Below are 13,793 nucleotides of genomic sequence, written 5' to 3'. Positions count from 1 at the left end.
TTCGCTGATATGAATCGGACTTCTCAGAGCTATCGACCACGTTCTAGCGGTTTCCAGCACCCCAGAGTAACATCTCCAAACATGGGCTGGAACTTCCCTGGGTAATTCACTCCTTCAGACAGAGCGGAGGAGTTCACCTCTGGGATTTCAAAGGAGGGTGGGATTCATTTTTAGGGTCAAGGGCCAAGATTACATCAGAGAGAAGACAATAACCAGAACACAATGAGATACTGCTCAGACAGGAACAAGAAAAGCCATTTTAATTACTTTCCTTTATTTAAACTTAAAAGAAAAACACAGAAAGAAAAGAAATACATGTTTAATGACTACAGTGCATGGACGACATGGGAAAACAGAACCGTGTCTCTTCTCTTATCAAAACTCCTGTAAGCTTCTTTTCAAGGCTTCTTCCATCTCTGCAAAATGAGAAAATGGGGGGAAAAAAATCACGTTATATTGTTTTAAAAACAAACCTTATGTACAGATCAAATTTAAGGAATGGTTGTATGCAGATTTGTAATTCTTCCAGCCAGTGATATTACCATATTACCATGATGACGCTGCAGTGACACAATGTTCAACTTGACAAATTCAACCTCTGTGCGGTTACACCCAACCCCAGCACCATATATGTGCTCCTGAGACCCTCCTAAAATCCCATCTATTACAGTAAATATCACTCTGAGACAGAGTTCCATAAAAATGAAACATACCCACAATGATAATACTCTTCATGCATGCAAAGCTGGCAAAATAAACATATGATTAATGAATGAACAGTGAACTCTCATTGAGCTCTGACTTCAGAAGTACAGTACCGCCTCCATACGGTTCAGAAATAACATCTTCAGTACCAGTGTCACAAAAACGTGTCACAAAAACGTGTCAAGATTATGAAATCATCATGATGACCCACCAATATCCAACTCCTTTGATTTCATGGCCTCCTCCGCACTCAAGGCCAAAGCCAGTTTCATGTCATGATCAAATGTATCTAAGGAGAAAGAAAAATTGGTACTTAAACATTATGTTTTCCATGTAAAATAATATCTATTTAGATTATAACAGTACTAAGATAAAAAATAACATTGCAAATCTAAAATGAAATAATATAGAAGTACCAAAATAAATAAAATCCAGAGAAGAGAAAGGTGAAAACCTACCTTCATCTTCAATATCTTGCGAAACGCACACCTCTTTTTTAACACCAAGAACACTTGAGGTAATGGCATTCTTTACATCTTGAAACTCCTCCACTGAAAAAAAAAAAAAAACAACAACAGGAAGCGTTATTTTTAAAATCATAAAAAACTAATTTAGTCAAATTTGTCCAGACTGGTAGTGGAATTTGAAGGGATAACTGATCTACGGTAACACTTTAGTTTAGACATTAGTCTCACTATTAACTAGTTGCTTATTAACATGCATATTACTAGGATATTGGCTGTTTATTAGTACTTATAAAGCACATATTAATGCTTTATTCTGCATGATCATATTCTATATCCCTCAATCCTACCCAATACCTAAACTTAACAACTACCTTACTAACTATTAATAAGCAGTAATTAGGAGTTTGAGGAAAAAGTCATAGTTAATTGTTAGTTACTAGTGAGAATTGCACCCTAAACTAAAGTGTGACCTGATCTATAATTCAATACTGTGCTGCAGGGATGATGTATTTTTGTAAGCCAAAACCCAGAAATGGGTGCGCATTTTAAAACTTCCATTTCCATCATCCTGAAGTCAATGGATTTTTTGTGGTTTTTGCCAGAAATAAGGTCCGTGGTGAACACAAGCTCTGTTTTTATTCTACAACATAAAAACATTAGTAATAAACTCTTTTTTTAAAAGCTTTTACTTGTCTTGAAAGTGGCTCAATGGGACTAAAGAGGTTGTCGGGAACATTAAACATCATCAGGTCAAACAGGTAAACATCTACTAACTAGTCACTTCCACAGCCTGGTTGTGTTTATAATCATGCTCTTGCACACTATTCTAACTAAACTTCCAGGGAAAATGTTTTGCAGTGTTGTTCGTTTACAGCCTACATTTAGCTTCTTACTTCTACATTCAAAAGTTGTGTTCATTTGTGAAGATTATCATAAAGAACAAAACGTGTAAGAACCATAAGCTTTTGTTGGTCAGAGAGCTTATTTTCTGCATTAATCCAAAAGCCAATGGAAAAATCCTATTGAGTTTTTGTCAAGGGAATCAGGGTGATGCAAACTTATGGGTTGGCCTAAAAAAACGTCATCACTGCAGCACTCTATTGGCGTCGTCATTAAGGGGGAAAAAACAAGCCAGTAAAGGCTTGTTCACCCCAAGAACAATAACTATAAAGATAATGATAAAGATAAAGATTTAATTCTAAAAATCGTTCTAAATATAAAAGAATAGCAGAGTCCATACCACAAATATAACGATAACAATATAGAAAAACGATATCCTTGGGATCACTTTCAGAACAATTTTTTTCCAACTATTGAACGATAACACACTGACAGCCAATCAGGACCCATTCTAATTTAAGGGCTCACACATTTAAAATGGCAGGCGACACTGCAGAGAAGTTAATCGCCGAGGTCAAGAAAAATCCACTAATGTTTGACAAGTCAAACCCCCTTTTCAAGGATACTTTAAAGGAAATGGATATATGGAAAACAATCGGTCATACCCTCGGAATAAATTGTGAAAAGTATTAACGATGAGATCATTATGCCAAGCTAGCAAACAGTGTAAAAACAAAATGACCTCAGATATCCAGCGCTAGTTTCAACAACATCATCTAGCTCCCTTTGAAGCTGCAGTGAAAAAGGCGTTGTTTTTATTCCACTATATTGACTTTGTCAGCTAAATTGACTGTTAGAATAGATCAATTGCACTAACTAGATTCACTCGAAACATAGCATGCTGAGGACATCTGCTGGTTAAAGCCGTGTAAATGCAACAAGAACAGCAAAAACATGTTGCACGCACTTTGAATCTGCAGACCGTTATCGTTCATTGGTGTGGACGCAAACATAGTTATCGTTATAGTTATCGTTCTTGGTGTGAACAGGCCTTAACTTTATAAACCTCACCATTACTCTGAGGGAAGATCTCCTCTGCATTTATGATGTTGCCGGTGGGGGCTTGTTTCTCGTCTGTGCCGTTGGGTCGGGAACAAGCGCAAGGCTCTGCCGGGCAGTGATGCTTATGGTAGTGTGAATGGAAACTAGGTACATCTTTGTGGCTCTGTGAGCAAATGGTGCACAGAACATCAAAACTTTTCTCACTGCCCTCGGTCTTGTGTTGAAGAAGGATATGCGTCTTCATCTCCGCGTAGGCAGGCGTGTTCTTGTCGCACTGGCGGCAGCAGTAGCTGCATTTGTTTTCAGCAGCCAACTGTTTCATGCACTTTGTGAAAATGGGTTTCCTTTCCTCTTTGGATTTCTCAGAGCCCATGCAAGGACAAGGTTGGGAATGGCTTGTACTCGCTATGGGACTCTCAACAGCGTTTTCCGTGGCTGCCTGGGAAGTATTCTGAGCATTTTCCAAGCAGTAATAATCTTGGCTGTGCAGACTGTTGTAATGCTCCTGAAACTCGTTCTCGGTGTCGTACAGCATGCTTTCGCAGAGTCCACAGAAGTAGCGGAGGACGATGTCGCCACCGTGCTCGTTGGCACAATGGCGCCGCAGGGTGGACTCTTTGAAAAACTTCTGCGGACAGTGGCCACAGGCAAACCTCTGGAAACTGTGGCTGCTTAAATCGCTGCAGTGTGTCCGCACTGCTGCTTCAGAGTCGAAGAGGTCTTCACACATCCGACAGAGCCAAGACTCGGCTTTCGGAGGCGAGACACAAGAGGAACTGGCTGGCCTGAGCATTTTGGCTTCCGCACTGGTGGACGGTTTGGGGGACATACTAGAGGAGACACGGTCATCTACGGTGTCTTCTCTTTCTTGGTAGTAGTTGTGCCCTCTGTGGCTCACACCAATATGGGCCATGATGTCTTCCATCCTTGGCATTTCCACCTTGCACTGCCTGCAGTGGAAAAGGAAGTTGGACAAATGCGCGCCACCGTGGAAACGGCTCATATGCAAGCGCGTTATGGACGATTCTCCCATTAACTTTCCACAGACCGCACATTTGTGAAAGATCTGGTTTGCCGCTAGGAGGTGCTTTCTTGCACTATCCTCCTCTGTGAAGCGTAGACCGCATTCACAGAACCAGGCGAGCTGGAACCGTTTTCCTGACTTGACTTGGGAATCTAAGCTAGCCAGTCTTTTTCGCTTGGCTAAAGGCCCATGTGAATCGTTCGGATTCTCTTTGGCCCCACGCGCCGTGCCTTTCTGAGCGTTTCGGATTTCACAGTAGTTGCTGTAGTAAAGAAGGGCCCAGGCCATGCTGTCGACCCTCTCCACCTCATGTTTCATCTGCTCTTTGTGCTCCTCCATCTGACCCACGCTAAGAAAAGGTTTGAGGCATGAGGAGCACTGACCCATGACCGCCATCTTCCTCATGATGTCAGCCACGCTTTGATCAGCAGTGGCAATAGCGCAGCCATGTCTGCAGTGCACACTGGGAAACCAAACAAGAAGCATGGAGTTGTTAGTGCACAATAAAACCTGGATCTCAATGTTGCAAAGATGCACTTTATCACTATCTGGATGGAAATGAAATGGGATATACAGTATTCTTCACAGTCTGTTCTGGTGTATACTGTTTATTTCGTAATGGAATAGGTCATCTTGAAAATATGCATAGTGTGCAAAGTATGCATACTACAGAAACAGTAAGTCTCTTTTTCACTTGAATTTGTTCATCATCACTTTTTTGACATTGACGTTGATATTTCCCCTAAAATTCTGAAATGAAATTCATTTCAAGAAAGTCACTGTGACTGTACAAAATGTATGAATATTAATGAGGCAAGCACTGATCTGTTTATGAATGGTTGTTTGTTCCTAAACTACTAATTGTTTCGTTTTAACACTGTTTAGTTGCACACTGATTGACTTTGGCACTAATTTTGAATGCTTTCAAACATTGCTTTACCCAGGGTTAAAAGCAAGGTTTAAAAAGACGGTAATCTGGGGTTTTTAAGCAGATCGTACCAGCCCATATCAGTTGCAGAATAATTAATCAGGTGACAAAACTGCATGCAAATTGTGTACTTATACAATACTATCTGTAAATGTCGAATGCACACCTAAAGATCTAAGTATGAAGTCCAAGACCTTTGTGGTACTGGCTAGAGAAAAAAAAATGAGTGCACCTTTAACATGCTTACACATCCATCTTTTCCGATGGATTGAGGAAAATAAAACTTAAAGTACCCCATTATGCTTTTCTCAGATACCTTTTTTGTAGTATTTAATGCAGCTGTTTGTGAATGTAAAAGGTCTGCAAAGTTTCAAAGATCAAAGTGCAGATAGATGGAGTTATTGCCTTCAAAATGAAAGAAGCAAACTGCCTGAAATGAGTCATCAGTAATTAGGGTTTTACTTCCTGTCTAACCTATGTAGGTTTGGAACAAATTTGCATAATGCCAGCCTATGATCTTTATTGACTACTTTTACATGGGCACCAATAATACAATTATTTCTCATAATCAGAGTAAGGTCTTAATCACAGATGTTTACATGACACGAGCAGAACTCTTCACTCCAGTTTACATGCAATTTTCATTATTCTGATTATTCGCTAATAAGTATGGTTATCCCACACTCAGATAGGCATACAGTATGCATGTTACCGGCCACATCTACTCACATCAAATTCAAAAGACATTTTTATGGATGTACTGGATATTATTCGGCGTCATGATGAACATCGCAATGCCGGGTTTGCCTGCACTTCCGTCACGTTCTTCGCACCATCTGGATGAAGATACGGAGCAGAGACTACGCAGCGAGTTGTGTTGACTGAGTTTAGTGATTTGGTGAAGAGAAAACTTAAGAATAATGTCACGGAGTTCATTCATGAAATTCATGAAATGTCCGGGCACATGCACACTTTGGTCAGAGCGGTAATAATGCATTTAAGGTGTTTACATGCCTGTTTATTGCGATTAAAATCAGCGTACACCACCTAGCCTTAATGCGATTATGCTTTCTACGATTATGAGCTTAATCGTATTACTTTAATCGAAGTATTGCGTTTATATGAGGTAAATTTTAATCACAATATTGCCAAAATCCACTGCCTTGCTGCCTGCGAACAACGTATACTTTGCCACGCCCTCAAACGCTGCAGTTGTATCTGAGACTGGAAGAGTTTGGTTTGTGTTTGACATGTCAGGAAGATGCTGTTTTCTGCTGCCAAAACAAATCAACTTCGCATGAACTTCCAAAGGATGAGGAATTGATATGGTACAACTGATGCCATCGTTACTGTTCGTATCACTGTGTATAAAGTGCGGAGGAAGAGCTGAAATTCAGATATGGTAACGGGCGTAAGCGGTAAGCGGTCGACCAATCACAACAGACTGGGCCATCTGACCAATCAAGCACAGCAGTCTCTCCTAAAGGTGGGGTTTAGAGAGACCGAATCCTTGATCGAACCGTTTCAGACACTGTGAAAAAACAGCTGATGCTGCAGTGTATATATGATGAGAAAATTACAGTGTTTTTTGACCTTGGATGCATGTGAACCTGTTGTAGGATTAAAATAGCATAATAGGGGCACTTTAAATCCAAGAAAACACCAATATAAACTTACTTGAAGTGTGCTCTGGCCTCCATATGCGAGGCAAGCACCTTAGAGCAGGCTGTGCACTTGACGTTGAAGCTGATATCCTTACAGAGAGCGATCAAGCGGTTCTTCGCGTACCGTGGAACTGGCACGGGCGCGGCTGATGGTTTTGCTTCTGGAAATGTTCAAAACAAATAAATTAATTAATGATAAAGCTTGATCAGAAAGCTGAATGATGATATTTCTGAACAAACTGAAATGTCAAGATATTTTTTAGCTGTGTCATCCAGTCCATTGTTCAGAGTCATGATACATGTGCAGTTTTGATTTGATCGACCACACACCACAGAGAGAGATGGACTGAGTGAAGTGGTTTTTTGCAGACATGTGCTGAAGGCATTCGTCCTTGATGTTGAAGAGGAGGTAACAGGCAGGACATGCAAAGCATACAATCAGCTGATAGGTCTGGGAACGACTGTGACCATTTGCGTCGGAGGAGGACACCTACAGATGACATCAAGCACAAGAGGCAGAGCATGCTTTAAGACGCTGTTTTCTCATAGAATTTCCATTATAAGACAATTAAGTAAGATCATAATAATGCACAAAATATTTGTCCTAAATCTTTTGAGATAATCTCCAATCATTTCTGGTCTTAATTTGTGTGGCAATGCATTCAGACTTAGATTTTCTCAAGCCTGGCAACAACAACCGGCCCATTTAATTGTAAAGGTCAAAGAGGGTGGAAAATGTGATGCTCATCTCACTTGCACAAAAAACAGCTCTATACTCCTCAAACTGCATCAGAACATGTGTAAACAAATGCACATTAGTTCTCAACATTCACCGTTTCACTCATGGGTGGTATTTAACTTGTAGAGATTCAATGATACAAACAAAAGTCACCATGAAATCAAAATGTACATATGGAATATTGCAGTGTTTATTATGAATGAATGATCCGTGCACATCATTATTGTTTTAAATTCATGTTTCTATAATCTTGAATCAGAATAACTTCCCCTCCCTCTTGCAGTGACTTCTCTTCTCTGATGATGAGGGCGGTGCAACCTGTCACTCACATGAGATCCACCAATAGCAAACCACAACCATCCAATCAATTTACCATGGAAAAGCTGAAAATATTAATAAAACTGAAAACCTTAGTCTCCAGATGGTCCCTCCACGACTCTTTAGAGCTAAAGTGGCGTCCACAGGCCACACAGGCGTAGATGGAAGAAGGGTTGCCTTTCAGGGTGATAGTGGGGTCACACGGTGAATGATCAAAGCTGTCAATGAAAGTAAAATACCATTTAAAAAAAAAAAAATTATAAATGTGCAATTATTTAAATTCAACTGTAAACAATGCAATTTTGCAGCTTGTGCTAAGTACCGTTTAAGATGCCCCTCAAGCAAAGGCACATTGTCGTAGACTCTGCCGCAGTTGATGACCGGGCAGGTCTGCGGGGAGAAGCGTGCCGCAGCAGGAGCCGATCTGCGTCTCCACAGTGAGCAGGAGTTGATGGAGCCTGGCTGTAATCCTGAGCAGTCCAGACAACGTGAGCACAAGAACCCCTCTTACATACACACACACTCATATTAGTTGAAGTTACAGACCTGGCATTTTTAGCCAAATGTCCACACAACGCTTGGCATCATCTCTGTCATTATTACTCCGGCTGACCGACAGCTCGTGTCGCCCATGTGCTTGCTGTGAAATAATCTTCTCCTACAGTACAAATGACAAAATATAGAGCTCAACAGTGACCTCACACTTTTCCCAGCAGCCTTGGTTCCAGGGGTATTTTTATGGAGTTTTATAGTTATAAGCCATAAACCAAATTGATGAATCATTTTACTTTATATTACAAACTTTAATTTGATGCAAAGAAGTATTTGAAAATGATACAAATTATGCAATTTTGTTTTGTTAAATATATCATTCATAACAAATGTCACTTTTTAGAGATCACACAGAACAGAATTCAAAGGTTTTAATAGCATCACTGAAGAAATGCATTAAAACAAATAAAAAATGAATACTATTAAATATATTTAAATCACAAATGGCTACACTTTAACTTCTAACGTTAAATATTCAAGGAAAAAAATTACATGATCTTCTTAAATGAAATATTTTTCACAATTCATTGTCTCCACAGGCATTAAAAATAATTATTCAAAGGATGAGTCCTAAGTAACAAACCAAACCAACCTGCTCTGAGGTGAATCATTAAAAACTGATTTGAAGCAAAAAATAAAAAAGTTTAAAAGTGAAAAAGGTGCTACTCCTCAAGGAAGCATTGCAAATTAAATAATCAAATAAAAAATGGTGGTAAAATTTAAAACTATTTACTTAGGGCTGTAAACTAATTACATGATTATTTAATCATGGCATGATTAAATATTTTGTAATTTCCTTGCATACTTTCTAAAGAACTAAGTGTTTTATAATGTAACACACTAAATGTGTTAAATTGAAATTTCTACTTCTAGTTCTTGATAAAAACAAAAATATACTTTTACAGATTATCGTAAAATATTAATATATATATTTTATATATTTATATTTTAATATGCATATAAGTACTTTAAGGAAGTAGAAAGTTGTGGATTCTACAGAAGCATATATGATCACTCAGTCTCAAGTGATTGTATATGCAACAACTATGCATATTTTTCATTTCCATAAGGATTGAGAAGAGGCAAACCTTGAAAGCTTTGCACTTTTCAGCCCTCTCCTGTTTCTCCACAGCAACCTGACGGGCCAGTCTGTCCAGCGTGGACACAGCATGAGCCCGCTGTCGGTCAACCTGATCCTCGATCTGAGCACAACACGGACACAAATTACTTTTTAAAAGAAATGTATTCAACGAGGATACATTACACAGTAAAGATGTTATTTTAAAAAATTGTATTTCAAATAAATACTGTTCTTTGGAGCTTTCTATTCATCAAAGTATCAAAATGTTCACAAAAACAACTGTTTTTATTGATAATAATCAGAAATGTTTCTTGAGCAGCAAATCAGCATATTAGAATGATTTCTGAAGGATCATGTGACACTGAAGACTGGAGTAATATATATTTTCTAGGGCTAGGACAATAAATCGATGCATCACGAATCGAGAAATGATTCTGGATCGATTCAGAGATTTTCTGAATCCATCGTGATTCTCTGTCAAATCGATTCTGAGCTTAGTTTTCAACAGCAGATGGCACTGCGTGCTTTAGAAACAACTGTACTCTGCTTGCTTCCAATTCCTTACACACACCACTTGAACTTTCTATAAAATAATCATTCATAAAGCCCTAATATTTTCCTAGCGTTAGTTTACATTTGCAGCTCATTTGCAGCAGGGTCTGCTTCATCGGAATTATCCGCACACACACATTTGGTATAGATTTTACGCCGGATGCCCTTCCTGACGCACACTCAGACACACTCCTAATCCTAAGGCCAATTTGGCATGTCCAATCCACCTAACCTGCATGTCTTTGGTGCCTTTAGTGTGGAGCACACGGAGGAAACCCACGCTGACACGGGGAGAACATGCAAACTCAGCCAGGGCTCGAACAGCGGACCTTCTTGCTGCGAGGCGACAGTGCTACCCACTGAGCCACTGTGACGCCCCTGAAGACCGATGATGCTGAAAATTCAGCTTTGATCACAGGAATAAATTACAGTTTAAAATATTAAAAAAACAGCCATTTAAACAGTCATTTATTACAGTCTTTGGAGGGATTTTTTTTTTTTTTTTTTTCAAACACATCACATCATTTCATTTTACATGCAATTCAGGGATTCCCCAACTTTTTTGTCAGCTGGACCTCTTTGACCTTATATATTTACTTAAAGAAAGCCCTGAAATTTTAAGTTAATAAGTTAGGTCAATAAAATTAAATCCATAATAATAATAATAATAATAATAAATAAAAAAATTAAGTTCACTGTTCTCTGATGTCAGTTAATGGTCACATGACCATTGAAAAGTTTTTAAATCTTTTTTAGTTTTATTGTTTTTATTTTTACTTATTTTATTTTTAAGTTTTTTTCTTTTTTTCCATTTTAAATTTTCATGATTTCATTACTTGATAGCTTTTCAATAAACTCAGAAACCCCAGTCTGGGAAACTGTGATGTAATGTAATATTCAATGCACTTCATTTGTTAATAACAAAGAATGGAATATATTTTCTTTCACTTTGTATTTTTATATCAATATAGTACAAGATTATCATTTTTAAATCAATGTGATAAAGGAGTTAGGTCAAAAGTAATGGAGATGGAATGGGGTGCTAATACAATGACATGTACAATAACAACAGCAGAAAAAATGTTCAGAAATCAATTTCCGTAGTACACGCAGTTTAATTTATCGAGACAGAAGTCGTGTTTAACAAGATAGTTTAATCCTTACATCTACTATATATATATATATATATATATATATATATATATATTATATATATATATATATATATATATATATATATATATTATATAAAATACAATATTGTTAGTCCTGAGATTCTTCACATCAGTGAATAAATACACAGATTGTGTGCCTTAATGGTCTGGTGGTAGAACTTTTGTTAAGCGTGTCAGAGTTTCTGGGTTCTAATCCACCCTCAAATAGTTTTTTTCTTTTCTCATTAAAACCAAAGATATTCATCAGTGATTATATATCAAGAGCAGGGACACGTTTATGTGCATTTTGTCACTCAACATGATTCCAAAAACAACACATCCCAGCTGTTTCTTTTCTATTAGGTACATCCGTGCAGCACTGGTATTGCCCCCACCACTTTTTGGTGCCGCGAGAAGTTTCAAAAAGGGGTGGGTACAATATTTACCCTGGCAAAAAGTGGTGGGGACATGTCCCATTTGAACTGTTTGTCATACACAGTTGATGTAGTGAACGCAGTGCAGGTTTCTGTGTTTAGGTCCGAACGTCGGCTCAGTATTGGGCGACGCCGTACATGTGATGCATGTGTGTGATGCTGACGCAGGAGCCGGCCAATAATGAGTCGGCGTTCTGACGTAGAACCTGGAAGCTCTGAACTGCGTTCACTACGCCAACTGCGTATGACAACAGTTCAAATTGTTGAATAAAGTCGTTATTTTTGTTTTGTTTTTGCACACAAAAAGTATTTCTCGTCGCTTCATTACATTAAGGTTGAACCACTGCAGTCACATGACTGTTTTGATGATATCTTTAGTACCTTTCTGGACCTCAAAAGCTGCAATGATGTTGCTGCCTATGTGTGGTTCAGAAACCCTCAGATTTCATCAAAAATATCTTAATTTGTGTTCTGAAGAAGAACAAAGGTCTTACGGGTTTGGGACAACATGAGGGTGAGTAATTATTGACAGAAATTTCATTTTTGGGTGAACCAACCCTTTAAGTCCATCATCGTTTACTCTGATGTGCTAAAACTTGTTCCTGGAGATCTACCTTCCAGCAAAGTTCAGCTCCAACCCAGATCAAACGCAACTGAAGCGACTAATGAAGATCTTCAGGAGCACTTGATAATTACAGACAGGTGTGTTGGATCAGAGTTGGATCTGAACTCTGCAGGATCTCCAAGAACAGGAATGGGCACCCCTGATTTACTCTTACCTCTTGTCATTTCAAAACCTTATATGAATTTCTTTTCTTCTGTGGAAGGCAAAAAAACATATTTACATATTTTGAGGGCGGGGCAACCTGTCACTCACATGAGATCCACCAATAGCAAACCACAACCATTCAATCATCCAATCAATTCCCCACAGACAAAATCAAGCCCCACCCTACATTTGTTCGTGTTCCAGAAGCCGTTTCACTCAGATATACGTCACAACAGAGAAAAAAAAGATGATCACAACTTCTGTTTCATGCTGACTTTAAGTTACAAAAGCACCAAAAATAATTACCTGTTCCTCACACAAAGCTATCAAATGGCTTCAGAAGACTTGGAGTTTGGCTGCATGAATCATGATGGAAAAGAGCAGACTGGACATTCTGCCAAACTTCTTTTGTGTTTTTTGTGTTGTGGAACAACATGACGGTGCATAAACGATGAACACATTTTCTACACCTTTAACTTGTATATTGCAGACAGTGTGTGAAGAAACTCACGGTGTCTGCAGCGTTCAAGCCTCCTTCATCCTCTCCGTCACTCAGCAGGTCTATGCATTCCAGCACTGGTCTGAGAGGGCCCTCCTAAAACAACATGAATCAGTGCTTTAATATACAGACTCAATCCAGTTCTCAAGTGAGAAGACCCAGATCCACACAACTGTCCTCATAACTCAAATTAGAAATCCAGGCAGTGACATTTTAAGCACACTTACAGACACAAACTCCACATCATCCTCCACCTCCTCAATGACTGTAGAGGCAGACATCACATCTGTGCTCTGAGGAGCATTACATCAACCACTGCGAATTAAAAGACAGCATTATGAAGTGCATTTTCAGTGCTGCATGCTTAAGTATTAATATTTTAACTAGCGTTTAATTATTATTTTACGTTAATAAAAGTGAATAGTTATTTCCTTCTAGAGGGAAAACGGGTAATCAATCCTGCAAACAGCTTGCATGAATCTCAACTACTCGTCGACAAGAAAATGGGATAAAGTCTCACCAAACAATAAGTTCTGCAACGATGATACTTACAAACAATTCACTGTCAAGACAAAATTACAGTTTCTAATGCTGGTTCGCCTCAAAGTTAGCAAAACATTACCAAAACTGAGCGCATAGGAAGCCAGCGATAAGACTGACGTTACAGGAAGAAACATCGTCAAAATAAAAGTCGTCCAACGTCCATGTGAACCTGATATGAACACGTGTTTTGTTTTTGTTTTTTGTTTTTCATTATTAAAAAATAATAACATTGAAACTATTGTGCATTTTTTAAATACATTTTTTTAATTAACTTGATTAAAAAAAAAAAACAATAAATGGAAAACTGCTAAGCCTATTTCTGACACAGGCCTACTACTGTATGTAGCCTAATGTATTGTTATAAAATTGTTAGCAATTTTAATGTAAAAAAAAAAAAGAAAGAAAGGTAACTGTACAGTCATTTATGGTTGACAAGGAAAATGTATATTTTACAAGACAAGA

General features: G+C 38.4%; 1 protein-coding gene across 3 annotated transcripts; it reads right to left on the bottom strand.

Moving 5' to 3' along the window:
* Nucleotides 1-253: 253 nt before the first annotated feature.
* Nucleotides 254-13,479, bottom strand: znf451 (zinc finger protein 451). Of its 3 annotated transcripts, XM_051916349.1 has the most exons (14): nucleotides 13,341-13,479; nucleotides 13,016-13,103; nucleotides 12,801-12,884; nucleotides 9,388-9,501; nucleotides 8,294-8,405; nucleotides 8,070-8,217; nucleotides 7,839-7,965; nucleotides 7,021-7,180; nucleotides 6,704-6,851; nucleotides 3,084-4,561; nucleotides 1,164-1,256; nucleotides 917-994; nucleotides 714-745; nucleotides 254-416 (listed from the first exon to the last, which is right to left on the bottom strand). In XM_051916349.1, the coding sequence occupies exons 2-13, from the start codon at nucleotides 13,067-13,069 to the stop codon at nucleotides 732-734; spliced, it is 2,610 nt and encodes an 869-aa protein (XP_051772309.1). In that variant the 5' UTR covers nucleotides 13,070-13,103; nucleotides 13,341-13,479; the 3' UTR covers nucleotides 254-416; nucleotides 714-731. The 3 variants fall into 3 exon arrangements, with proteins under 3 accessions (XP_051772309.1, XP_051772307.1, XP_051772308.1); XM_051916347.1 differs by lacking the exon at nucleotides 714-745; XM_051916348.1 differs by lacking the exon at nucleotides 714-745 and having other exon boundaries at nucleotides 13,309-13,447.
* Nucleotides 13,480-13,793: the final 314 nt, after the last annotated feature.

Source organism: Ctenopharyngodon idella, chromosome 13, assembly GCF_019924925.1.
Source record: "Ctenopharyngodon idella isolate HZGC_01 chromosome 13, HZGC01, whole genome shotgun sequence".
In the NCBI taxonomy this organism is placed as follows: domain Eukaryota; kingdom Metazoa; phylum Chordata; class Actinopteri; order Cypriniformes; family Xenocyprididae; genus Ctenopharyngodon; species Ctenopharyngodon idella.
This window is presented reverse-complemented; position numbering and strand designations above follow the sequence as displayed.